This window comes from Pogonomyrmex barbatus, unplaced genomic scaffold (assembly GCF_055798465.1).
Source record: "Pogonomyrmex barbatus isolate J1 unplaced genomic scaffold, ASM5579846v1 scaffold2, whole genome shotgun sequence".
Lineage (NCBI taxonomy): Eukaryota > Metazoa > Arthropoda > Insecta > Hymenoptera > Formicidae > Pogonomyrmex > Pogonomyrmex barbatus.
Window position 1 is genome coordinate 17,720,677 of NW_028297116.1, and position 27,703 is coordinate 17,748,379.

A 27,703-nucleotide genomic window follows, 5' to 3' on the forward strand; every position below is an offset into this window, starting at 1 on the left:
GTCTCGAGATCGATCTGACAAGAATTCCAATGAAAGTTAACTGTATTTCTCTGATGAATATTTTTTAAATAGATTATTCTTGCATTTAATACGCGATCTTTAAATGGCCTGCCGGTTAAAAATGGATTATTTCTATTCTCTTCTATATCTCCCCACTTCATGTTTGTCCTAGAATCCATGTCCCATTTCCGCGAGTCTTATACTAAATGAATGTTTGAAGAAACAAAACAAAGCGTTATAAATATTAGATAAATATTTATTAATGTATATATTAAATAAAAATTATTTGCACATATATATAGCGCAAATAACAACTATATAAATAGATTACGTTTTAAATTAGACAAAGATATATTTAATTTTCTTAATAATTTATTTACATATTGTAAACGTCATTAAAATCAAAATTATATACTACTTACTGATTAGGCTAATAGTATAATTCACTGAAGTCTCGAAAATTTTACATTTTCACATTTAAAAAAAATATTGTGGAACGGTATAGATATATAATATATTCTAAGATTACAAGAAAATCAATTTTGAAATAACGTCGAAATAATGTCTGTGAAGTAAATTATTTTATAGAATAAATTACTTTGTGAAGATTGTAACTTTTCATGCATATTAATAGATATTTCTAATATAAAATTACATTATCCCCTATAATAACATGTTTGTAATACAAAATATAATAGCTTTAACTAATTCCATCGAGATGCAATAACTGTACACTCATCTTGACATAGTATATATCATTATATATTATATATCGTTTATATATAATCATAACACAGAACTACAGAAAAGTTACAAAATCTGATTTTTAAGAATATAAAATATTCATTATAAATTTTTTACATCCCTTCTCTTATTTCATTCAAAATGTAACAAAATGAAAGAATTTAACTTAAATTTTTACATTTACATATTTTATTTTTATAGTAAATATTAAAATGATTATACAAGATGTACTTCATTGTGTAATACTTTTCGTCGATATATTATGCTCTCTTTGTTGCATACTCTTATTTTTCTTTCAATTTTTAAAATTTTCATTTTCAGTTATTGAAAGAAAAATATTTATACTTTTGGTTTTGACAATTTCTATTACAAACTTATAGTTTTATATATTATCCTATATTATCGCTTTAAATGTTTATAGCATGATGCATCTTTCATCTCAATATCAGCAAACAATGATTGTTGGTTCGCCATTGTTAGGGGAAAACAATTTTATATTTTCCGCGTTCCAATGTAACAATGCTCCTTGACATACAATGCTCCATACATACGGAATAAAGAATTCCTCTGGTTGTTCTTCTTCCACATATTTAAACTTCAATTCTGGAAATTTCTATAAACAATAGCGCGTATGTAACAATATCAAAATTTTTGTAACAAGTAAATTGTAAAGATAACAATTTCTACATACCCTTAAGCGATCTTTTGGCCATTCTGAAGTTCCTTGTTGTATAGTGGCTAATACTTGACTAACACCTAATTGTGATTGATCTTTTTGTTCCAGTTTATAAGAGAAAAAGTTAATCACCTAAGAATAATATTTTGGAAATTTTTAATTATTACATATCAATAAAATGTAATGCATATTCAAATATGAAAACGTTATGGCCTTATTTAAAAGTGTGAAACTTACAGAATCAATATTTTGTATAATATCTTGGAAAGCAGAATGTGTTCTAAATGGCTGAAAGACATCCTTTTTATATAGAAGAGTATAAATTAAATTTGGATTATGTGTTAATCTATGAGTTAAACAACTATTTATAATTTCTAACACCATTCGTAAAACCTCCTCAAGTATAGTTAAATCTTGAATCTAAAAAAATAATATATTTTATTTGACAAATATTAAATAAAAAATAATTTATTTTTATTTTTAAAAATAATCTATTTTAATTACTTACCATATTTTCATCTGTTTCAGTGGAAGTCGTTGAAACATTAGAAACTTTTCCAGTTTTACTAACTTTTACATTAACAGTCGTATTAATCTTAGTATTATTAACATTATTTTTATCAGGAGTAACAATTGTTTGCGCTTGAATTTTTGCTTCTAACCGTGCATGTTTTTTTGCAAGAGTTTCAAATAGACTTAACAGTCTCTGACTAACATAAGGATGTAAAGATGTGAATTGGGCAGACATATTCGCCAAAGCTGCTAGACAATTTGTGTGAAGATATTTATCCTAACAATAATAAAAAATTATTACAATTTATAGATGCGGATTTATATCATTATACAATGTAAAAAATATTATACTTACTCTCATTTTAAACATATTATATTGTATCGTGCGAATCACAACAAGGATTAAAAGACCGCCTAACGATATTTCGCTTATGGATCTCTCGGTGTACCATGTTACACCTTTAAGCATCTTGGAAAAATGACAATAATTAATAATCATTATCTTAATTATTAAAATTATATAAAATATCAATACTTACTATTTCGTGTATTCGCTTGTTAAATGTTTCATCTTCACTTAAAATCAGCAAGATAATAAGAGACATATAAATATGATGGGATGTGTTGTTTGGCGCATAATATAATATTTGTAATATCGGAGTTACCTATAAATATATAAGTAAACATTTCATTGTAAAGTTATTAAATATTATGTGTAATAAAGAGAAAAAAATAAGAGTTTTGATCACTTGCCAGTAATTGTATGTCAGGCTTTCTCATTATATCTTGTTTCACACTCGAATTTCTATGCAACAACATGTAGAGTAGAAGCGTGACTTCATCTGTATTTGGTATTTTACAAATGGTGCTATATAATTTATTTAAATTAAACTTGAAGATATCGGCTTTCGCTTGTGACGCACCGTAATCTTCTGCAACAAAAAATACATTTTCATTCGATATACGCGATGTTAATGATCCGTATGATGTTCGTAAATAAAATCAATGCTTACCTTGCATATCTATAAATGAAAAAAGCGCATTTCTATATGGATTCTGCGTAGCAGTGCAATGATTCGTCAGAACCAGTAAAAGTAATAGAGATTGACTAGCGAGCGGAGTTTCCGTATCGCGTTTTTTCTCTTCATCCTCGGCGGTGCCATTGTGCGAAATCTGCACATTCTTTGAACCACTACCTATGCCCATTTTTATTACGTTCCACAATCCGGCTGAAACAATGCTTTATATTAACGCTTGTAAAACGGACCGCCCGCATTTTGTGATATTATCATATTTACCAGCAATACTGAATACAATACTACCCCCGGATTGCTGCGTTAGTAATCCCGGAGGAGCGTGTTCCTGTTGAATAAAATTATGTAACAATGTACACACTACAGCAGGCGCATGCTGGCTTAGATGTGGGTGCATCGCTATCCTGTATACTGTACTGTATTCGGCTGCAGTTTGAGAAAATAATTGCACTGAGAGCAGCACGAGCAAACAATTTATTGCTTCCAAGTGAACGACATATGTAAATTCGCTGTAAAAAAGACATAAATACATTTAGTATTTTAATATTAATTAATAGTATAAATACATTTATATATAAATACAAATGCTTATACAATATGTATTAGTAAAAGTTCTTGGAAATATATGCATATTTATTGAAGTATACTGAATTTTGCTTACCATAAAGGTACATCTGTAATAAGTTCTATCAGTGCTTCAATAAAATATGCCAATCTAAAAGTAGAGAGTGCTTCGCTTGCTGTTTGTGGTGCTTCAATGTGGTTCAGCATTTGTTCTTCACCAACAGTTTCGATGAGGTACTTTAAAATACATCTTACGGCAAACAGTGCGTTGTATGTTTGCCATGCTGATATTATACTGTATAAATAGATAATTTGGAATGTCACATATCATTCTTTTTTAAGCCAAAACCAAAACTTTGATTTATTCAACATTATAATTATTATAATTCAAAGCGACTTACTTTTGCGTACTTACTTTTGATTCTGTATAGGTCCTAATAGCTCGTTAATACGTATCAGAGCTATCTGTATCAGAGTACCAAAGTTGCCAGTAGCTAAATTATTAACGAGCAACTGTTGGCACGAAGCGTCTAACCGAGAATCTAATTCTATCTGATCATTCCTAGTAATGGGTGGTCGTACGTTATATGATAGAAATGTACTCCAGAACGGATCATCCGTGGGTATACTTTGTTTCCCACAGAACCTTTCCAGATGCATATTCTTGGAGAGATCTTCATAGCGACTCGGTGTTGTACCCATTGCCCCAATTAATCTTCTAAAAGTAAAAGACAACAATTATCAATATCCATTAAAAGAATCTGCTCTTAAACATATAATAAATAATTAAGTCATTCTATTTTCTATTCGTACACATATATTTATTTATTTATCGATATCGAGAAAACTCTTTCCGCTGATTTAAAAAAATATCCTTCCGGCACCGCCGGTAATGAATAAACACGAAAGTCCGCTTTCCTTTTAAAAACAGCGCGATCGAAGGTACATTGATACAATTCAGTTTGACGTCGACTTAGCGAGATGACACGCGTACAATCATGCGCTATCGACCACGATCTATCATTCTATCATTTGTCGTTCGTTAATCGATGTTTCATAGTTCGATGTTTCATAGTTTTTTCGTTACGATAGAACGGGAGGACGTTATCTCGCCGATGCGTGAGACGCAGCCGTGACGAGATAATAACCTCCGAGCTTCGCTCGATGCATCGAAAACAGCTCAGTCAGCCCGTCACTTCGGCGTCGACTCGCAATCGCGGCCTCCCGTCACCCTCGCACGTCACGTTGACAATAGAATGCACTTGCAGGATCACGGGCCAGTTGACTCGCACATAACGCATGTACAGAGAAAAGTTCCACACTGGCATCCACCAGCTGACGTATCGGTACAGTTGGCCGAAACGTCGTCGGAAACGTGAATCTGCCATACCGATCGGTTAAAAAGGCACGAACAGCTCGTTCCACATCGTCCACAATTCAACTGTGCGGAATTCAAATTCGATGACATTTTTCGACAGCGGAAAGGAATATTCGCGATGTGAATCGCCAAGTGGATTTCTCGAGGTCTCCGGACTGTTGATTATGATGTGAAATGTTGCCGTATAGAGAGTGTTTCAAAAGTAAAGGTGATTGACGATCACGTTTGAAACTCCTTGTATATTTATATTTGCTGGGATGTAGTATTGTCGTGGATCCTTTTATTTTTTCAAAGTCGCCTCCAATTTGTTCTTTATGTATGGAGAACAACGGGCGGATCGCTGCTCAATCGTAATATTATAAAATTATAATAAAATTATTATTATAAAATTATGCTCACTCCTTGATCGCGAAAATCATATTACAAATATGTTCAATTAAAAGAATATTTAATAAATATTTAATCGCCAGATTGATGATAGAGTTTATTCTAAAATGATATAACGTTACTACATTCAAGAGAAATGTGACAGTGAAATAGTAGGTTAACACTTTTCTATTCTTGTTAAAAGCTATTATAAAAACAACAAATTGCACTGAGATTAGCATGAGAAAGAAAAGGAACAAGATATATCGATGTCTACTCAACAAGACGCCAAGGTGCCAAAATTTGTCAACTTTGTAACAGGAGGCATGTCGGGGTAAAAAATTCATTGCCCGTTATAAAGAGAATATTATACTTTTTTATTCGAGACATAAATACGTGGAGATTTTAGCAATTTTGAAATTGATGGCAATTTTATTATTTCGCTAATCGCAGTGTGGTAGCTCAGATCGTGACGCATCCTATGGATGTTCTTAAGATACACATGCAAATGTCACGCGAGAGTTTACGTGACACGGCACTTCGTATTCTTAACACGAGCGGAGCCTGCGGTTTTTACGCGGGATTAAGTGCGGCTCTTCTCCGTCAATTGACCTACACCACCAGCAGGCTTGGAATCTACACCATTTTACTGGATATCGGGGAGTAATGTCAGTCAGTTGCACGCGACATTTAAAAATCCGCGAAATCGAGTCTTGAAAGTTGTAGAAATTGCTATTTCATGTTCTAAAAGTAGTTCTGATTTACGATATTCCGTTTTCTTCAGACAACATTTCGGTTATTTAAATTATGTCACGATGATTAGTCTCGGGATGATAGCTGGTGTGATGGGCTCTTTCGTCGGCACCCCCACTGACTTACTGTTCATTCGTATGGTGGCTGACGTGAATTTACCACCAGGTATTTTTATTTGTTTATTTATTTTTTTTTTTTTATTTATATTTACTCCTCCAGGATGATAGAGAAAAATAGAGAATGTTGCATACTTGAACACACGTGGAAATTAACGTTTAGAAAAGCGATGGAATTATAAAAACGTTATTAGCGGCATCTTTAGTGTATGGAAAGACGAGGGATTTCCTGGATTATGGAGAGGAGCAGTGCCCACAATGGGCAGAGCGGCGATTGTAAATGGAACGTTGTTAGCTACATATACAAGGACGAAGATGATGCTGCGAGACACAGGTTATTAAAATTTGCTATCTGCTTCCATAATACAGTTTAGAGAAAAGTATAAAATAAATATAAAAGAAAGAATATATGAAAATACAAGTACAAGAAATAATAGAGGTATAATGGAAAGGTAGAATCAATCGGTTTTATATAATTTTAATTATGATTTTGATTTTACGATTTTAATTATGATTTAATTATGATTTGATTATTTTCGTTTTGCAATGCAATTTTGTGCAAAAAAGGATGTAATCTAAAATAAAAAAAGTAATCTTATATAATTTAATTACGGTTACAATGAATAATTTTAATAAATAATATTAATAAATATTTTTAATATAATAGGGTATTTCGAAAACGGCATACCATTACAATTTGTCGCTGCCATGATGTCAAGCGTAATTACATGTTTTGTTTCGATTCCGATGGACGTAGCTAAAACTAGGTAAAATAGCAAGATATCGAAGTAAAATAATCTTAAATAAAATAATCTAAATAATTAATTCTTAAATATTTAAACCATTAAACATTTTTATAGAATTCAAAACTGGAGACAACCTACAAAACCCCCTAATATCATGGCTATGATTGTTAATATTGCTAAAACTGAAAGTATAATATCGTTATGGCGTGGTTTTCTTCCGTATTATTCCAGAGCAGCGCCCAATGCTGTAATTACCATGGTGTGCGTTGATCAATTTCATCGAATGTATTTGAAATTTTTCCCGGTGACGTAATAACGAAACTTACTTGTGTCAGTATAAATTATTTTTTTTAATTACGCGATATAATTTGAATAAAATCTAAAATTAACATAGAATAATATAATTATTTAATTAAATCAGCAAAATTTGTTACACATTATTTTAATAAATATAAAGATTTGTCTGAAATTTTGTACATTTATGATGGATATATGTGCAAAAATGCATACCTTTGGATATTTTTTTTATCGAATTTTGTTATCGAATTAAAAACGTGTTCTGTATAAACGCATTAATTGCTCGTTAACAACGAGAGTTATTACCGTGTGCGGACCTATTCTGCAATAAGTCGGCCAGAAACCTTTCCAAAGAGCTGTTATCCCTTCACTTATCGCAATTGACATTATAACTGAAATCATGCCTGGAGGTTTGCCAATGACCTTCATATTTTGTATTCTGCGGATAAGTAAGAGTGATTATTAAATTTTTTTTATATCAGTGAATAAGATTTGAAGTTTATTGATAACCTGGTCTTGGCGATATCGAAAGGCATGGAATTGAACGCAGTGATAAATCCTGATATCATGGATGCACCGAAATGTAGACCTAAACCTTCTTTAAGGCCCACTATATGAATAATCGACAAATAATAAAAAGATTAAACAAATATATATATATATATATATAGAAATATAAATCAAATACGTATATTAATTTTATAAAAAATAGATCTGCATATTTGATTTATATTAAAAAGAATCAAATTATTAAAATCAAAAAAATTTGTGAAAACTGTTGTTTAAACTTACGTTCTGTTGCTAGCATATGCTTCACTTGGCTATAAGTGGCCAGTTGTGAAATGTTAACGACGATAGCCCTTCCCATCGTGGCCACGCTTCCTCTCCAAAGAGCGAATATTCCTTCTTCTTTGGCAATTCTGCCAAAAGCGTCGACTACGTTCTTGTAATTTCTTCTCTGCTCTGAGTATTAAAAGCATTAGCCGAATTATTCTAGGTAACATTTTTTTAATATTAATAAAAATTAATATACCAATTGTCTCATATAAAAATTTATCATTACCTACTGGTAATCTGCCATCTATTGTCATTCTCACAAGAGCGACGTCGGCTGGTGTTCCACAGAAAGCTCCCATAGCACCAGCAGTTCCAGCCATGGCTGCCAAAGCCGGGAAAGTGGGACGACCGACGTATTTCTGTCTAAATACACATTAAATACGATAATTTTCTTTTTGAAACTGGAATCGGATAATGAGACAAATTATTTTAACTTTAACTTTATCGTAAAGAGACGTTTATTAAGAAACATCCTGATTTCCTTCAGACTTTCTTTTCAAACTTTCATATTCGAAAAAATTCTCGATCGTTTTTTTGTAATTTTTTTATATGGGCGATGTCATCGATGTCATTTACTTCCAAAAATCTTGCAGCTGATTATAAATCCCGAGTCGTACGGTCGTGTACGTCGCCTGTCTTAAGAGACCGGCCGTTAAGCCGCTGTAAAACGAAAGAATGCCCTCTGTTTTGAACGTGGTGCCGATTACGTCCAGGATTGATGCTTTCCCTTTATGCACTTGCATCCTATTTTTAATCACGTCCATCGGGTGAACCACGCAAGTGCCTGCCATACTAAGACACAAATGGACATTTAAAATATTTCAATTTTCAATTTTAATTTAATATTATAACAAATTACCCGGAAAGACCACCCAATATGAAATTCATTATTGGTGGTATAGGTTGTTTCTTCTTTTCTTTTGGCTCCTCCTTTTCTTTTCCCGACATTTTTAATAATTTTGCATCAAGGAAATAAACAAAAATAAGTAAAAGGTAAAAAATAGTTTTTATTCTTTAAGATAATTTTTAAAAAAATCTTGAAATTTTTCAAGTCAAAATATATACGTATTAAAATTTGTAATGTCAATTTTTTTTCAAATTAACCTATTAAAAAATGCGACGTAATAGTAAAGTATCGATTCATAGTATAAGTCGATTTTTATTTAAATTGCATTAAAATGAACTATTTGCATTTTATTTAAATAGAAAAGAATTTATTTACATAAAAGGTTAATAGATAGTGTATTTTAAGATTGTTTTATTCTGATACAAGGATTTGATACATTATACGATTATACATATACATACAAGAAATATTTTATAATTGTTTATAAAAAAAAAATCTTCACAAACAATTATATTAAAAATGCTTGTTATATTACTGATATGTTATAAGATAATAAACTCATATTAATTTATGTATTTTGTTAATTAACCGTGCACGTGCACGTACGAAACACATTTTCAAGAAACCTGTTCCAGACAGCTTATTTAATCGCTCGAGAAAGGAGCGATATAATATTCTGATGTATAACGAGTGTCTACTGCAATAAGCAACCGTGAGAGTGGAACTCGGACTTTCACGAGTTGGCGAATTCTTTGTTCGTAAATTACTGGTAAATTTTATCTTGACATCGACAACTTTGGTTTTACCAATTTTTTTCGTCGGTCAAAACGCGCGCGACTCGAGAGCGCGACACGAAAATGATTTAAGCAAGTCCCGAATAAATGACATAATGATCGGACGGATGCATGGTAATTGCGAACGAATGACTTACAAATTAGCCCTGTTTATGCAAACGGCTTACTGCAAATAATATATTTGATCGACCGGAACAGGTTTCGCGCAAATGTAGCGACGCGCTCTGCGTTTTCTCCCCGGCCGTTCCGCCTTCACGGTTGACTCTTCGATTTTTTTCGGCATTAACCCTATTTCCTTTTTAATCTCCTATAATCAGAGGAACGATCTTTTAAGTCATTTGAGATTCTATTAATCTCAAACTTCCGCACCGCAGGTGATTAAATATACCTCTATAGCTTTGATGATCGGATAAAGTGGTCTCACACCCTTCGACTCTTCTAAAACTTCGTCGCCGTAAAGTAAAATCCTTTGATTGGCTTTCTCGATTGCAGTTTTAGTCTCAGCTTTAGCCTCAGCTTCGCGAACTTCCTCGCGTTCCTTTTCGATTCGTCTCTCCTCCTGATAATTAATATCAAATTAAAAAAGTTTTTACATACAATTGTTTTTAACAATTGTAACATTTATACATACATTGCGTTTTATATTGATACAAGCAGAGCTAGGAAAAATACATATTAAAACTTTTTAGACTAAAACTAATTTTAGATAGAAAATACTCTGTGTAAAAATTATATCTTAAATGTAACATACACATATAATAAACAAAAGTAAGTTGAAGTTTATTTAAAAAGAAATAATTATTCTCAAGAATCTATCTCGGATATTTTTATTACTATTTTTATAAAAAATTTTAATCTTACAATATCTTTCCTCAATTCGTTTCTATATTCCAGTTTTTGTTGCCATTGTCGTTCGCGTTCCTCCAAATTAGTTTGTTTGTCATATTCGTCTTTTTTAAATCTCTGCATCATCTCCCAAGCTTTCAGGTGCTTCTCCTCTTGTCTCTGCTTGGTCTTTATAGCTACGTCATGAAGTCTATATTCTTCCATGAGGGCGCGCATCTTTTCCTCTCGTTCCTTTTGTGCCTTTCGTTTTTCCACCTCGGCTGCTTCTTTCTCCTCAATAGCTTTTCTTAAGATCTCTTGCTCTTTAACCTCGCGAGTTTTCTCAGGTGAAACATATTGCTCCGCTGAAACAAGAATCATTAATAACTGGGTTTGTCTTATCCATTTGAATTCTGCATACGAAATTTATGTTTCTGAAAGCATTATCACAGACCTATAATCTTCATCTGACGCGCTTTCTCTTCCTTTTCCTTCAGCGCTACTGATTTATGGATTTTCTGTATTCGATCTTTAGCCTCTCGACAAACTTCCAACGCTTGATCCTCGAATTCCTCATTGTGATTTAATTTCAACTCAAATTGTTTCTTCTCTTCTATCGCTTCCTTGAAACATTGTTGGAATCTCTTCTTTTTATTCAGTATCTATCAATAGGAGGAATATATATATTAAATTTCTTCGAATTGAAAAAAAAATGTTTTTCTGTAAATATTGGTGTATACATCTTGCATTTCTTTCTCTTTCGTAAGTTGCATATTTCGAGTTATATTTATTAGATCTTGCTTTTCAGCTTCCAATTTTTCCGTCATCTTTAGCTTATTATCCCGTTTGTTTTCTTCAATCCTGATTTATAATTAATCTGATAATATGATGTTTTGCAATACAATGGGAAAAATACATTCTTTTTAATTTTCTATACTAATCCTATAGTCAATCAATTAACATCAATATTAATATTCTTGTAAACATTCAGAATAATTAATATTAATATTCTTTGAAATATTGAAAATTATACTTTCACATTCCTATTCTTATCAAAATTAATTTAGTTAACTGTTTCTGCAATGCAGTCCTGTAATCTTCCGTCTTTTTCTCTCGTTCTTTCGCTTCCTGTTTCTTCTGTTCCTCATATCTCGCAACATCTGTTTTAATCGAATTAACATATTCAGCTTCCTGCTCCTTGTCCATTGCTCTAATAGTCTTTTGAAAGGCCACTTGGGCATCCAGCTCCCTGAAACACTGTTAAAAATCATGGTAGCCTATTTTGAGTTTAATTAACGGTGAGCCTCGCTTAGAAATTACGTGAACACTCCTTTCGTGAGAAAGTACCTCGGAGACGAGAAGAGCGCGATTAATCTGCCGGCACAAAGGCCTCTTTTGCTGTAGCAATCTCCTTGCTTGCTGCACCACTTCTGCACGCTCCGCCACCTTTTTCTCCGTCATTTCCTTTACGAACATCTTCCTCTCTTCCTCAGCCTTTTGCCTCTTTGACAATAATTCATCCCTCCGTCTCGCCTTAATATTCTATTATCAAATTAGCAACGTTATCAAACAGATCAAATAAATTTTGATAGAGTCTCGCAAATTATTTATCTGGAAATTTATTTTTATTTTTTATTTTCTTTTTAAACCAAGAAATTTCAAATATATATTTTATCTCTGCACTTTTAAAAACTTTTACATTTTCAAGTAAAATATTCTTTATATTTTTCATTTCATTTTATATTGAAAACAAGTCAAGCATACTTCTATTGTACTCTCCCACGTTTTACTTTTTTCATATGTCGCCTTTCTTAGCGCTGCTAGTTTTGCAGCTTCTTTCTCTTGCTGTGCCGCTATTCTGTCCTTCTCCGTGGTATAATCCACGAAACGCTGGAAGGTATCCTTCGTCACTATTAACGCTCGATCTCTTTGAGATACCTGCGAAAAGCTAAATTTTAATTAAAAAGTTAAATTTTCAGTAATTACGCAGGATGAACTCAGTCCTTATGAACTTGACGTTTGAGAATAATGTTGAAATACCCTGGTGTTTTCGAGGGTTTGACCGGGTTTCAAGAGATACGCCGTACGCATTTCCGGATGATGTATCTTCTTTCGTACTATTTTAAAAATCGAAAAAATTATAATAGCTAGCAATGAAAGCAAAGTCTCTCAATCCGAATATCTTGAATTCCTCTTGGAAAACTGTAGTTCAACGAACGTGCGAAAACTACCTTCCTAAGGCACGAATGGTTGACATAGAAACCAAATGAAAGCGATCAATGCGCTTTGCGGCTTAATAAAAGGACCGAAAAGAAGTCTATTTTATAACCACTTTCAATGTGCAAGGAAAAATATATAACAGAATCCTTTGAAATTCTTTTATTAAGAAAAGTAGAGTTGCTTGTATGACACTCATAATATTTTTATATCTTCTTGTATTCACAAAAAGATTTTAACTAATTATATGTATAATAATTTATCAAGACACATAGATAATGTTTCGTCGCCAAATTCACGTGGCATGAAACCCCCTGCACACCCCCTGTAACCCCAAGTTTCATTTTAATATATGGAACTGAGTAATTACTTCCATTTTCTGACATCACGATAAAATCGAATTCTAATGGATTGCCGCGTACACACTTTTATATTTTATCTATATATTTTTATAGATAAAAAATCTCTATATATCGGAAAACACGATATACACGTTTATATAGCGCGATAACAGTATCGATAACACTCGGATATCAATGCGTAGAGTATATTTACTGAATTCTTCAAAGTTACGACTATTCATAATCTCTACGATAAAAATAAAATCTGTTTTTTGTAATTAAACCGATATACACTTAGTATATTTATATAATAAGTGTAAGCGTAAGTGTATCGTAAGTATGTGTATTTTTATATTATATTATTTATATATATGTATTTCAAGTTTGACAAAAAGGGAAATCGAACGTTTTATTAGCCCGGTGCGGAAATAGAAAACAATTTTAAGATTTTTACAACGCGCCATGGATTTTCCTTGGGTTATCACTCGAACGAGAAGAAAGGTTCGAATAAGAATTTCTTTCTTTTCCCGTCGTCGTTCACCGCGACATCGATATTGCCAGCATCGAGCAGCGGTGACGGTTGCGCGAATCTGCCGCAAGATGACGGCGAAGCGTGATCGTGCACCTGTGGTGACGGCACGTGTTACAGCTGAGTGGCGGTTCGGTTATCGGGAAAGTGAGTATGATATCGCAGTGGCCGAGTGTTTTTCCCATTTCTTCCCGTGCGCCGGCGGTACCACCGACACGCACGGAATCCCGAGGGACGCGCGGGGCGCGCGTCCGTACTCGAGCGTACCGGCGAGTTCGCGTCGTGATGCGAGGCTATTTACGCCGACACGTGAGTCGGCCGAGATGTGTTCCGATCGTAACATAAGCAATCCCGCATGATCGACGCTTTGACCGATCTGTTTCTCCGCGGCCGTCGACGGATGTTCGAACGTGTCCCATTCCGAGATGTTCCTCGACGCGAGTTTGCGCCATTGCGCGCGCGCGCGCGCGCGCGCGCGAATTCGTGAATTAATGGCGGCGATCGGAAGTGCCGGGCGTGCATTCGATCCCGGCGACGCTAACCTAAATCTTGTTCGTGATAATCCGATCCGATTCCGTTGCCGGAATGCCGATCGTTTCGCCACGTAATCAGCGGCGACGCGATACAACGCGACGCGCTGTTGTTGCGCGAAACGATTGACGATTGCTCGCGGATTTTCCGAGCGAGGAATCAACGCGACCGGTTTCCTCGCTTGTCGTCCGTAATCGTGGCAATTCCCATCCCGCGCTTGATCGGTTTGTTTTACCTCGCCGCGGCGCTTCCGGAATACGCGCGCAAATTTTTGGCGCGCGCGCGCGCGCGCGCAATGGCGTGGACGACGGGAGGTCGTTGCGCCAGGTGACGGGGCGAGATCGATGAAATATCGACAGTAGAATCGCATCGGGTCACACTCGAGGCACGTCAAGGACGATCGATAAAACGCTCAAAACGGCGCCTTCGTTAAGTTCGCGTATCATTCAAAGCTCGCGGACGCGTATCAAAAGCTTCGTTGAATCCGATGAGTCAGGAGAGCGCGATCGCCCATTGCGAATTGTGTTATCTCCTCGAAACACACGAGTTTGAAACTTTCGTTGATACAACTGGGATCGATCGTCGTATCGCACGGAAGTTTTGAATGCCGCGGATCAGATTTCGCATTCCGAATCGCGGCTACAATCTGATTTGAATACGGCTCGCGTATGAGAGAGAAGTTAAATCCGAAAGTGTAGTCAGGAATTATATTTTGCAAGTTATTTCGCGTGAAGTTTCGAAAATTGTGTTGTAGAATATTCCGCTTGGGTTTTCCAACCATTATTATTGAATATCATATTTTATCATTTTTTTTTATAATAACCCAACGTATTACTCACGTATTACATAAATTTATTAAATATTTATGGCATACTATTTTCAATATCTGTAAAATAATTTATTCGAGAACGTGGAATTATTTGCGAATTAATTAGCGTGTTACTGCGCGATCGCCTTCCATGTCTGCGGCAAGATTTATAATGACTTGACTTGCAGGCGCGATATTTCACGTCTTTGTATACAAATTCCGAAGATCGATAGCGGTAAACGTGCATACAAATCTTGTGGTATGCAGCTAATAAGGCGTATTGTGAAACAATGGACTACATTCCTGATTAACTCTTTCGCACCGGAAACCTATTTATATATTCGCGTATCAAACTGTCGCAATCAAACTGTCGTGTCAAAGCGAGGTGAATGTGTGGAATTAATCATTAAATATAAATCCAAAGGGTATCAATCAGAGGAGCAACGTAGACGTCAAATTTTTGAATTTAACTTCGATTACAATAATAATCAAGAAATCGAGAGTCAACATCGAGCGTCAAGAAATTAAAAAAAAAAAATGTAAAGAATGATATTTTATTCTTATTGAAAATTTTCGCCATGGATTTCTTTCTGATGATGAAAATGGTTGCTAGAAATGTTCCGTACGGGGCGCAAACACAGAATACTGAAATATCGATATCTGATCGATATCTTCTTCTAAATTCAGCGCTGATTAATGCCTGTGGCATGTGTTTTCAGATAGAAGTGGTTGATAGGAATGCTCTACAGGGATTTCCGGAAGCTGCATTAGGGTAAGTGCATTTCTAAAAATTCAATTGATTTTTATCTTAACAAATTTCAAGCATTCCACTTACGTTTTGTTTCAAAATTGACAATCGAATTGATCTTATAAGAACCTTTTTAATATGTAACGCGAATTTTGAAATTTGACAGCTCTCGCATTTCAAATGATTTAATTTGAATTTCATACATATTTTAACTTAGTCTCTCTCAATATAATATAAATTCCAATTTAAATAGTTTTTGTTTGATGTTAATTAAATTTAATATAAAATTATATATAAATGTGAAGGAATGATCGGTAATTTCTGTATTATTAGAGATTTAAATCTTAATCTATGTTATTGGGTGGGCAGCACGAAATCACGTGGATACGTATTGCTGGATACGAAACATGTTTATTAAAAATCTAGTCATCTATCATATTCTCTACGTCTACTACAGTAAATATCACAGGTACACGTTTCTCTATCACAAGATTCTCCGCTCGTTCATTTTTACATATATCCGCGTCACGCGATGCGAAACGGACGCGCCGCTTCGCGGAATCACCGAGATCGCCGCCTCGTAAGGCCATTCGTTATCGTCGTCGTCCCACATTCGATGTTCTCGATTCGGACTCGAAGAGACTCATACAACAACGAACTCATACATCGGCGAAGAAAATAAAAAGAAAAAAAAAACATTCTTGATAAAAGTATGAAATAAACAATAGAAAACATCTAACTCGTCGAGTAAATTAAAGCTTCAGCCGCGCGTGGCCGTGGATAAAACTACGTGTCGAGAGATCCCAGGTGCTTTCCTGACTCCTGCGGAACGTTATCAAAGTCGATGGCGGGAATGTCGGAAACGTCGTGAGAAGTCCGACGTCCACGTCGGTCCGAGTGTCCTTGAGCAAATGGAACTCCTTAAGTCTAGGTGATCTTCTTGCCGCGCGGGTAGACTCCTCGCTTTTCCTTCTCGCGATGCTTCCCGTGAACGCGGCGTTCATTCCGTTCAGATCACAGACAGAGATTGCAACACCGGCGTCGATAGTTCTCGAATCCGAGAGTTTTTCTTTCTTTCTTTCTTTTCTTTCTTTTTTTTTTTTTTTTTCGCCGGTTTACTCGGATTTACTTCGGCGGATCCGCCGTGTCAGGATGAGAATTTTACCAAGGTCGCCAGATGGGCTCGTTCGGTTTGACCACCTGCAGGAGACCCTGGTGGCTCTGGGAGACGGCATCGATGTCGGTTCGCACCGGGGATGGTTGGCTGGACGCCGGCGTCAACGGCATCGGGTATTCGTCCGCGCTGAGTTCGCTGGTGGGCGACAGCGAGGACTGCGGCGCGGTCACGTGGATCGTCAACGGGCCGGTCTTGTCCATGGAGTTGAGCTTGTGACCGAGATGCGTCATCAGCTTGGTGCCGAGGGCGACGTCCACGCCGGGGGTGGCGGCCAAGCAGCGGCTGACCTCGTTCGCGCAATGCGTGTAGCCGGCGCGGAAGCGGTCGGCGTCGATCACCGGATTCGCCGAGAGACGCTGCTGGCGCTGCAGCTTGTGCAGATGACGCACCGTCAGCTCCAGGATGTCCGCCTTCTCCAGCTTCGCCACGTTCTCGCCGTCGCCGGCCAGCGCGGTCACCATCAGATCCTTCAACTCGTCCAAGCAGCGATTGATGCGCGCTCGGCGTTTGCGCTCCAGCATCGGTTTCATCACCTACGAAATCGAAACGAACGGATCGCTATAGAACGACGTTGCGTTGGCTCCTAACGTTCTCGAGAATGTCTATCTTACGCGACAAAACTTTTGTAGAAATTCAAAGGAAATAATTGCAAATCGACTCGAAATTCACGCGAGAGATTAAGAGAGAGAGAGAGAGAGAGAGAGAGAGAGAGAGAGAGAGAGAGAGAGAGAGAGAGATCGCCTCTTTGAAATGTCAAGATGTCACCTACCTTCCGATACTGGTATGTCCTGGAGATCGGCTGCTCCTGCCCATCGGCTAGAATGATCTGCTCGTGCATCTGCATGGTTTAATCCGTTTTTTTTTTTCTTTTTTTCTTTTGCTGCGGCACAATCAAAACTTCACTTTGATAACTGTATTACTGGCTTATCGCGCGGACGCGACCTCCTCGCGTTATCACCAGTTCGTCGAACTCTAAAATCGTCGCTACGATTGCGAGTCACTGCGGCGGTTGGCGGAAGGAAACGTGTGCGTGTATCTGAACAACACGTCGGTCTCCAGCTCGACCTTCGAGTGAACACGAACAGAGCGTGATTGTAACCGCGATCGGGCGAGGCTTCGACTTATATAGGCAAGGGCCCCCGCGTGAACGGGGGCAGGGGGACGGGCACGGGGCCGCATAGTGGGGGACAGGCCTTCCGTGGGAACGGTCCGTAGAGGTTGGTTCCCAAGCAAGCACACCACCTGTAAGCGGCAGCTGCCAGACACGCGCCCACACCAAGCCATCGTCACCGTTTCTGCGTCCTTGTTGCACCTAGCCGCGCGGCGCGGAGTCGATGCTCTCTATCTCGGCTGATCGTCGACGAGTGGACGTGCCACGGTATGCGCGGCTCGTAATCGTCGTTCTGTTTCTCTCTCTCTCTCTCTCTCTCTCTCTCTCTCTCTCTCTTCCACCCATCTATCTTTCACTCCTCTCGTTCTGCCCTTGTCTCTATCCCTCTCTGTCGCTCATCGGCGCTTATATTTCTACGAGCGCTCATACGGAAGGACTAGATCTCGACTGACGTCCTCCTCTCTTTGCCCCGGGGCAAAATAGAGGAGCCGCGTCTTCCTTCGTCCCGCCTGAGGTGCAACCTCTTCCATCGCAGCCGCAACTTCTACGCTCGTGCTGGATCTTCTTATCGTGATTTCGCGTCCTCTTCCTCCTCGTAGTTTTTCTCTCTTTTCTCTCTGTTCTCTCTCTCTCTCTCTCTCTCTCTCTCTCTCTCTCTCTCTCTCTCTCCGCTTCTGGTTCTCCCGCTTCGGCCGATTGAGGAGCGTGCTGGGCACAAGTCCGGCGCAACTCCGGCGCGTGATTGCAATCCCACCGGCTACACGATGTTAAATCGTGTGTCGTGTGCCTTCTATGTATGTGTGAACGCGCGCATATTTCGTAGCCGTCCGATCCGGTCATCGTCGCGGAATGGTATCGCGGCCATCGGTGGCGCGATTGATCGATTTACGCGTATTAACGTAGATGGAAGAGGGAGAGAGAGGGGGGAGGGGAGGGAAATCGTAGACGAACTCGATGAAGCTCGTCAATGCAAAGAGGTATGACAAATCAGTCGTTACAGAGCCGGTCGTGTAACAGAGCGAGACGCGATTAATTAATCTTGCCCTGGCGCCGATTTTCTGTCTTCGTTTCTGAGTAGCACGCGCGTTCCGCAACGTCGGGTGAATGGGATCGAAGAGCAAATCGGATCTTAATATAGCAATTCGCTCGCTGCGTTTTACTTTATCGATTATTACGGCTGATGGGAAACAGTTACCCTTATGCCTCATGCTTGTTTTACGATATAGATTGCTAATTTTTAGAACTGATTCGGAGAAGAGAATCTAACGTTTATTCTTTATTAACATGACATTTAAAATCGTTCTTATCGTGATATTGTGATTTAGAAATTAATATCAAGAAAAATCACGTAAAATAAAAATTAATAATTCTGTTCTACTAATATTATTTTAATTGTATATGTGAATTAAAAAATTACTTTCACAAAGTATGCAATTTTTAATTGCATAAAAATATTACAGCTGTAAGCACATAAAAAATCAAATCCCTTCGCTTTCGCCTTATCTTTATTGTTATTGCGCCGTCCGTGAATTTCTCGGGCAATGGAGTGCACCGTGATATTTCACCTCGATTACGTGTAATTATCGGGTACACGGGCGGTAATTACAAAGAGCTAACGAGTAAAAAAGTTGTCGGTGCGCGAATATTCAAAACATTCCTCTCACGTGATGGGGGGTCATCAGCAATTCTCGGAAAGGTGAAATATCCTTGCTCGCGTAACCTATCGCCAAATTGGCAAAAATTGGCCGAAAGTAGACCTTTACGGTCTTAATCTCGCGAACATACTCGTAAAATCGTCGTCCTCCCGCGTCGGATAGTCATCGCATGAAACAAGTATCTCGGATGCACTCCACTTCGAGATACTAATTTCGAGCAAGCCACTGGTTGAATTATATCCTACGCCTTTCTCCTCCTCTTTTCTTTTTCTTGTTTCTCTCTACCCTCGCTATACTTCGTGTCCTTCCCTTTTTTTCTCCGCCCTTCCTCCGCTCGTTTTTTCTCTACGTCCTTCCTAAGTGCCCGACCGGCCACTCGGACGCTTATTTCGCGGTCCAGAGCCCGGATATTTAAACGTCGTTCGCACCGAATAATTACGCACGCTCGTTTCGAGTCTCTCCCGTCTCCTTCTCGTGTTTCTGCGACCCTACGGCACCCTTCCCTTCTCTGTCTTCTTCTGCGTCCATTCGTCACTTTGATCTTTTTCCCCCTCGCTGCTTACATCTCTCTTCTTGCTACCGTGGCTTTTACAAAGCTTCCTGCTTTGTTCTCTCTCTCTCTCTCTCTCTCTCTCTCTCTCTCTCAAGTTTCTACTTTCTCTCTCTATTTTATTTTCTTTCTTCTTCGCGAATCGGCGAATTGCGTGTGTCGTTAACGTGTGGCGGTACCTCGATAGAATCTGTCACAATCGCGAGATAACGCCCCTCGTAACTTGTTTCCTGTCTCATTCGCTCTTGCCCCGCTCCTTTGATCGGATCTCTTCGTGCCCGCGCGATCTCGTGGGATCTAATTAGCGTGATGTTAACGGGGCCTCAAAGTGTCTGAAACGCGGCGTGATGTAGATGTAACCACGAAAGCTAAACGCATCGGGTGAAAGCGGACCAGATACAATTTCCGAGAATTGCTGATGACGCACAAGGATACAATCTTTTTTTTTCGCATTTCTATCTTATCTTTATTTGTGTCATTTTAGAGAAACCGGATCCATTATTTGCTATTGCTTTGAAAAAAAATGGAGAGTTAGTGTTACAAAAACCGAAATCTAAAAATAAAGTTTTATTTATTGCTCGGTCATGTGATATTAAAAAAAAATATATTCACGTATTTATTTTGACGAACTATTCTTCTACTATCCAAAAATAGCGGATGTTTATCTAAAAGAAATATATTTGCGCGTGTATTTCATATCCAAATATTTAAATACCGCGTGTAGTTACATGAAACATCCTGCGAACATGCAAAGTTACATCGAAATAGATAACGTGTCGTAATCGGAAGTTTCGCTTAATGTTCCGTTGCTTGCTATGTAGCGTTTGCACCGTTCAACCAAATGCACTTTCTACATGTATAATCTCTATTACGTCATTTGTCGAGATTGAAATCGTGAAATTTAATAGCGAATTAGTCGAAAGTTGAATAACAAACCAAACTATTTCAACGATTTTCATGACATCGCGAAATTTTGACATTTTGTGTTTAATAATCAACAAATTCGTAAAATAAAAATATATTTACATACAGAGATTTGTGCATATTAAATAGGAAATTTTATATGCATATTAAATTTTAAAACTTTTTAGAATTTATCTTTAAGAGAACCTGAAATAGTATTATTGCGGATTATTCCTTTAAATTTAAATATATGATATAAAAATTTCACTCCAACTTAATTATAAAGATTATCGAGTTCTAGTCACAAATATTAATAAACAGCTTTATTTGTAATACCTCTCCCTCCCTTCCCTATCTTTATGTGAACTGTGTTATTCAAAATACGAAATATTTGAATAATTGATTTAGTCGAGTAATCGAATGACTATACTTTTCATTATTTTTCGTCGTAATTTATATTCAGTCAGATCCGCGTGATTTTCCACGCGGTTATACTTGCGTGGCTAACATAAGGATACAGTTCAAAGAGTAATCTTGGTATAATGTCCAGTTTGAAATTTCCTGTTCGCATTCATCGTCATCATTCCGCGAGTGCATATTTCGAGTTTGTCGGCGAATAATATAGAATTGATTTCGCGCTCTTGGCACGTGTTCGCGCTGCAGCACATGGCACGCGAAGCGGTGAATGGAGCAAAAAAATATTATGATCGACTGGAAGTCGATGAATAAATTATAGAGAATTATTCTTAGGTATTTTATGTGACGCAAGAACATTGAAGCGAGAACCATTGCAATAATATAATAGCGCGATAAAAATAATTTTATTAATCTAAACAAATCCGTTGATACGTCTACGATAATAGTCGACTCTCATAAATTAGCCGTAGCCGATGTTTTTTTTAATCGTAAAAAAAAAAAGGAATATTTATAATATTTTGGAGTCTGTATACACTGGATGACATTTCGTTTTTAGAAACATATTCAATAATTATTTCGGACCTTGATTCTGCAATGCAAATCACAATGAAAAACGTGTTGTGATGAACTCCTTGACGTCAAAGCGGGTCTCACGTTAATCGCGTATGTTAATCGCGGTCGATAATAGCGCTTCGTAGCAGAATCACGGCGGCAACAGAATCGATTATTAGCACACGTGTTGCAACAGCGTTCCGACAAAGTTCCCGTAGTTGCGGCAACGTGTAGCCGACGTGACGCGGCGGCGCACGAATTTTCTCACACTCTTCGGTCGCGCGGGATTTTTACTTTCCCAGGTTCTCTTACGCGGCACGGTGGTGCACACACGTGCGGGGTCGTGTGATCGCGTGCTCGAAGATATATATATATAACGGATATATATATATATATATATATAGAGAGAGAGAGAGAGAGAGAGAGAGAACTTATTAGTAAAACGCATCAGCTGTTCGTGAACATATGTCGCGAGTCGTTTGGCTCGTGCCAATGAAATCGTGATCTCTCACCCCGAGCCCTACCTTACCTCTTGTATTCCCGGGATATCAGCTACCCTCCGGTAATGCCGGCTCGCACGCGTCGACTCGCCCCGCGTGTAATACTTCAAGGAAGCACCGAAAGCAAAGGTCAACAGGAGAGACGGCGACGGTGGGAGGACGTTTTGGTCCAACAACGAGATAGTGCCCGCGTGATAATTTTCTTTATTTGTCCGCAATATTGATTCCAGTTCGTTGCGCATAGCAGGAAATAACGAGAGAGAGAGCTCGTTTCGAACAGTGTATGACAGCAAATAATCCAATTAATCATTTCAAAAAGCGGATAAATGTGTAATTTTCATATGTATAATTTTAAATTAAGATTGTTAAGAGATTGCATTATAATCGCGCATCAATTGATAGATATACACGTGGCTGATTATTCATTAATTTTTTTATGAAAATATAAATGTGGTGTAGAAATGTCACAATAAAACATTTGCCGATGCTATTAACGAAGCCATGCGATGCAGCAGATAATTTATAATTACATTTAAAACGATCTTAGGAAGCTGCGAGATGTCAGAGTCTGAAGTATCGTGAGAAGCCGACCGAAATGAGAACTCGTACTCGATTAATTTTCGAGCGGAGTTTTAATTCGAGTAGAGTCATACCTCGTGTGCGCGCAGTTAACGCCACCCGCGACATAACAGGAACGACCCTCTGACCTACTGCGTGAGTAAAGTAACCGTGAAGAGGCATAAGAAGCTGCCGCAGCAGAGAAGGAGAAGAGGAGGAAGAAGCGAGAGTGGAATATTCTCACGGAGAGCGTCAGGGTTCACCTGGCGCCGCGTTTGTGCGCATCGAGCCGCTGCACTTCGCCCTATTTAAATGACCTTTCCTCCACCCCAGTTTCTTTCCTTTTTTTCCTTCCTTTCTCTCTCTCTCTTTTTTTTTTTTTTTTTTTTCCCCCCTCTTGTAGCAACGTCGCTTCGCGCGGGGCACGCGCTCACAATGTCGGCACACGCCGGCGTTACTTCCGTATGCGCGGCCTTTCACGTCGGCTGTCCCGACTGTATCCGGTAAAACCAGAATAGGCCGGCTTCTCCGTGACCTTCGACCTTTCGCGAATCCATCGGCTCGTGACGTAACCCATTCTCCGTTGCGAAATTGGAGTAGCCTCCGGGCAGTTTAAAGTTCGGAGTTTATCATTCGCGCACGTCAGCGCAATTTGTTACGTGCGAATCGGTGAATCTCTCAGATAGATCTCAATGAAACGCTCTTGAAGATAAAATTTGATCGTATAGACGGAACGAAGGGAAAATTACATGCCGAGAAACTCGAGGGGGCGGATACGCATTTCTGACACGTGCACCAAATCGACGGATAATGAACAACGCCGCCCATCATCCACGTGCCCGGCACTCGATGTTCATTTAGACTATTATGTGACTGCCATTTATGTTCCGACGAATACAAAGTGTCTAATGAAGTTGCATTGAGAATTAAGTCGCGATAGTAATTTGTCGCATGAGTAATTTTGTACCTATGTACACATTAATAGTTTAATTCCCGAGCTATGAATATGATATTGATAATTCCATCTTTGGAAGATATCTATCTTCCAAAGGAAAATTATTTCTTGTTTTACTTACAATTAGAATTATCCAATTAAAATCCGAGTCTTAGTCATGTTTGTTACCTGTATCGTTTCAATATACTTTTCGATCTGCAATTTTATACGATAGTATCGAAAGACACGGCGAAAACACGAAGAGGTTTTGTGCGATGGCCCGAAATCGATTTAAGAAGTCTCGGATTCTGAGCCGGTCGGCGGTCGTTTGTCGGAGAGAAAGGGGCCCGAAGGCGCCCTTTGTGGGCAGTCTTGGGCCCTAAGATTGCGCACGTGCTCGGCTTTCCCACGCGTATAGCACGCAGCCGGTCTGCGCTCTCGAAAGGGAGAGGACACCAAGACGCGGGAGAGGGATGGGCCACACCTTGGGCCCCATTGTGTCGAGGCACGGGTCCTGAAACAGTGGAAATTAAAGGTCTCCTCAACGACCCCGCATCCACGAGGCCTCGAGGCCGCGCGCAAAATGACAGTGCGCGCGATTGCGAGGGTAGTTCTCGATTAGCAAACGATTCTTAATCGACGGAACAGTTTTTGCGATTAACGACACGGAACGGATGGCATATCAACCGGCCGGAAGCTCGTTCGCGATAATAGCAGAACACGTGGCGTGCATTATGAGCACGATAATGGCGGGTTGACGCACACGGATAGTATTCATTCTCCGTCGTTAATTTCGACGTCCGCGTTTCGCATCGATATCGTATTCGCAATCTTCATTCACATAAAGTGAATATTTTTATTATTCATTTTTCGTGACACGTTTTTCATATGACATTTTCTGTTTTTTCCTCCCGTTTTTAAATATCGTTATAATGCATTATTTAAAATACTTGTACTAACCTTTCATTACAAGTCAGATTTTTTTTCGATTGGACCTATTATCTCGAATTTAAAAATTTTGTAGTTTTTTATTCGAAATTTTTATTCGAAATTTTAACTTATTAAAGATCCTAAATATTAAGTTTGACAAGAATAGCAAATATAAAAATTTCATATTCATGCGATATATTTATATATATAAAGTGTCATAGAATATAAGAAAACAGATAGTTTTGATGAAATTTCACGATATCCTATTAAAGCCTGAAGAACGGGGAGAATACATCTGTGATCACTTTGACATTTATTATTTTGCGAGACATTTCTAAAGAAGGCTGGCGGGAAGTAAAAGGAAAAGCGTTAAGTCGAAGATTAGAGATACAAGATCTCTCTTCCTTTTTTTCCTGCTTTTTTGCCCTGTCTCGTTTTCTCTCGTCGCGAACGACGAAATGCTGACTCAAATTGCCGTACAAATCGTCGGCGATCTTTGATTAAAAGACAGACGATTTCACGACTTGAGGATTTCTGTCCGTTATTAATGATACGAATCGTTCAAGTTGCCGCCGTTACCATCTCATTACACGTCTCGTTAATATACGTTAATAGAGATATACATCGAAACCAGATTTTATTTTTTTCTCGCTTCTGTTGCCATTATATTGTAATATTTCTCATTAGAGAAATGGCGAAGCAAGTCTTTCATACGAGACAACTAATGGGACGAGTACAGATCTCTCGTCATTTCGCAATATTATATAGATACATCTTTAAAATAGTTTTTGCAATTTGCTATATATTATTATAAAACGTGCAAATAGTACACGATACGTTAATGAAGCTCAAAGATAAGCGAGAATTAATGTTAATTCAGAGATGCAATTAACCGAAACGAGGCGTCATAAATATTTTTTTTTACATAAGATATGTTAACAAGATATTTTAAATTTCTATCGTAATATATTTTGAAAGTGTTTGAATCAATAAAAATTATAAAAATAATATATATATATATATATATATATATATATATATATATATATGTACGTGGATTTGTATTGCATCATTAAAAGAAATTTGAATGTAGTACGCATTCGTTTTTATCGCATTTCGTTTTTTGCCATAACATTTTATATGTACATGTTTTTTTTTGTGACATTTTGCAAGTATAAAAATTAAATGCGACCGAAATAACTAATCTAAATGTGTTCTTAACTTGATGTGTTCTTAACACATCACAAGTATTTTTCGTGTTGAGATTCCAACGTGGCGTATCATCGTTCTCGTAATTTTCTTTGAAATTGAGATATACAAGGAATCAATGAGATGACTGGCCGGAATTTTTAATGCATGCTCGATGAACGTCGGTCCTAAACTTTGCACGTCACATAATTATCTACCTCCTTTTTCGACGAGACCCTTATTCGGACTCCCTTTTTAATCTCATTTCGATTCCTTGTACGATATGAATTAAATGAGCATCGAACGGAATAAGAAAATTGCAGAACTGTCGATCGTGAGTGGAATATTTCGAAACATCAATTCATTAAAACGGTATATGAATGAGTAATTTTAGTAAACACGCACGTTTATCAAAGTTTTGCAATAATTTGAGACAAGGCCTCTGACAGGCCATATTAGTAATAACACGTGTAATTTTCTGCGTGAGACTAGCGAATTTAGGCTGGTAAAATATGCACGAAGATATTTATGCTTAATGAAAAGAAAGACTTATCTATCTCGTTATACAATTTCTTTAAAGGAGAAAAATAACGATGTTAGAATATTAGAAAAAAATATAATATTTATACAAATAATAATGTGAGAGTTATAATTTCACATTATAATGCAAAAACTTTAATTGGTACTTTACAACAGATAATACGATTATTTATATTAAATTATCATTTTACAGAGATGTAATCTTTGCTCATAAAAGATTCTTGGAGAATCTTTTATTTCAGTTTTATTGCGGTCCTACATATTGGGAATTTGGTTATACGACGGGCCGTTTATATTATAAATTAACTCGTGACTTTTATGATCGATTTGTCCAAGTTTTTCGTAACAAATTTGTAAATTTAATCCGCGCCGCGTATCTCGCTTCGTGCAATTTTCTCAACGCTCTCAGCCTCTTATATTAGCTGTAAACCTAATTTCACGACTTTCATCGTCGCGGCGCCTTTTTCCCGCGCGGTGAAACCGCGACGGAATGGCGCATAAAACGGTCATTTCTCGCTCGAGTGCGACGCGCGAGCGCGTGATTTCGCTTTTATCGTGCCGGAAGCCCCCTCGTTAAGGGGCATCCGTTAATTGGTCCTCTACCTCGGTCATCCGGCAAAAATTATGTACCTGTCTCAGCCGCGACGCGCACACGGGGCCCGCGGGCGCCGCGGCGCGCCACTACACACGCGTGCACGCATACACACGCGCCCGACACACGCGCGCATAATATACCCGCACGGAATGAATGGCGCACGATCGCTGGCGAGCGGGCGGACGGACGGATGGACGGACGGACGGACGGACGGACGGGTGGACGGGCGGACCGACCGGACGGACGAATGGAGAAGAGAAGAGCAGGCGTATCTCTCTCGTTCCCGGACTTCGAGATCTAACTACCACCTGCCTCATTTTCCCACGAGCCCCGAGCAAACCTCTCGAATACCGATGAGATAGACGAGGACGAATCGCCCGTCGGTGCGACAAGGAGGGACCGAGCGGCCCGGCTGGGAGCGAGACGAGG

The 27,703-nt window shown here is 38.1% G+C and overlaps 7 protein-coding genes across 12 annotated transcripts in view; 3 read left to right on the top strand and 4 right to left on the bottom strand.

Annotated features, from left to right (window-relative positions):
- Positions 1-235: 235 nt before the first annotated feature.
- LOC105434232 (dymeclin) lies at positions 236-4,898 on the bottom strand. 4 transcript variants are annotated; one of them, XM_089076217.1, is made up of 12 exons: positions 4,798-4,898; positions 3,947-4,249; positions 3,629-3,826; positions 3,232-3,476; positions 2,947-3,162; positions 2,687-2,865; positions 2,473-2,598; positions 2,289-2,402; positions 1,929-2,210; positions 1,658-1,840; positions 1,436-1,552; positions 236-1,357 (listed from the first exon to the last, which is right to left on the bottom strand). In XM_089076217.1, exons 1-12 carry the CDS (start codon positions 4,857-4,859, stop codon positions 1,190-1,192), a joined length of 2,193 nt encoding a protein of 730 aa, XP_088932343.1. In that variant the 5' UTR covers positions 4,860-4,898; the 3' UTR covers positions 236-1,189. The 4 variants fall into 4 exon arrangements, with proteins under 4 accessions (XP_088932343.1, XP_088932344.1, XP_011648195.2 ...); XM_089076218.1 differs by having other exon boundaries at positions 4,619-4,853; XM_011649893.3 differs by having other exon boundaries at positions 4,680-4,849.
- A 61-nt stretch (positions 4,899-4,959) lies between these two features.
- On the top strand, positions 4,960-5,942 carry LOC148936728 (mitochondrial 2-oxoglutarate/malate carrier protein-like). Its single transcript, XM_089076227.1, has 2 exons — positions 4,960-5,609; positions 5,729-5,942. Exons 1-2 carry the CDS (start codon positions 5,545-5,547, stop codon positions 5,940-5,942), a joined length of 279 nt encoding a protein of 92 aa, XP_088932353.1. The 5' UTR covers positions 4,960-5,544.
- Positions 5,943-6,066: 124 nt separating this feature from the next.
- Positions 6,067-7,676, top strand: LOC105434259 (mitochondrial 2-oxoglutarate/malate carrier protein). Its single transcript, XM_089076226.1, has 4 exons — positions 6,067-6,193; positions 6,308-6,478; positions 6,812-6,911; positions 7,005-7,676. The coding sequence occupies exons 1-4, from the start codon at positions 6,091-6,093 to the stop codon at positions 7,201-7,203; spliced, it is 573 nt and encodes a 190-aa protein (XP_088932352.1). The 5' UTR covers positions 6,067-6,090; the 3' UTR covers positions 7,204-7,676.
- Positions 7,437-8,972, bottom strand: LOC105434234 (mitochondrial 2-oxoglutarate/malate carrier protein). Its single transcript, XM_011649897.3, has 6 exons — positions 8,884-8,972; positions 8,601-8,816; positions 8,251-8,387; positions 7,980-8,150; positions 7,698-7,797; positions 7,437-7,626 (listed from the first exon to the last, which is right to left on the bottom strand). The coding sequence occupies exons 1-6, from the start codon at positions 8,970-8,972 to the stop codon at positions 7,437-7,439; spliced, it is 903 nt and encodes a 300-aa protein (XP_011648199.2).
- Positions 8,973-9,237: 265 nt separating this feature from the next.
- LOC105434235 (uncharacterized) lies at positions 9,238-13,500 on the bottom strand. The gene is made up of 9 exons (XM_089076224.1): positions 12,531-13,500; positions 12,255-12,428; positions 11,838-12,032; positions 11,563-11,747; positions 11,231-11,351; positions 10,945-11,152; positions 10,527-10,855; positions 10,054-10,224; positions 9,238-9,972 (listed from the first exon to the last, which is right to left on the bottom strand). Exons 1-9 carry the CDS (start codon positions 12,579-12,581, stop codon positions 9,829-9,831), a joined length of 1,578 nt encoding a protein of 525 aa, XP_088932350.1. The 5' UTR covers positions 12,582-13,500; the 3' UTR covers positions 9,238-9,828.
- Positions 13,501-13,631: 131 nt separating this feature from the next.
- The window catches only part of LOC105434240 (tubulin monoglutamylase TTLL4), a 139,525-nt gene continuing 125,453 nt past the window's right edge, over positions 13,632-27,703 (top strand). The window contains exons 1-2 of one of the 3 annotated variants that reach the window (XM_089076219.1): positions 13,632-13,724; positions 15,636-15,688. The gene's annotated coding sequence lies outside the window, so the exon portion shown is untranslated. Of the gene's footprint in view, positions 13,725-13,744; positions 13,887-14,795; positions 15,456-15,635; positions 15,689-27,703 lie in introns of those variants that run through there. The other 2 variants (XM_089076221.1, XM_089076220.1) reach the window with 2 other exon arrangements.
- Positions 16,056-17,958, bottom strand: LOC105434237 (enhancer of split mgamma protein). Its single transcript, XM_011649900.2, has 2 exons — positions 17,611-17,958; positions 16,056-17,374 (listed from the first exon to the last, which is right to left on the bottom strand). The coding sequence occupies exons 1-2, from the start codon at positions 17,683-17,685 to the stop codon at positions 16,826-16,828; spliced, it is 624 nt and encodes a 207-aa protein (XP_011648202.1). The 5' UTR covers positions 17,686-17,958; the 3' UTR covers positions 16,056-16,825.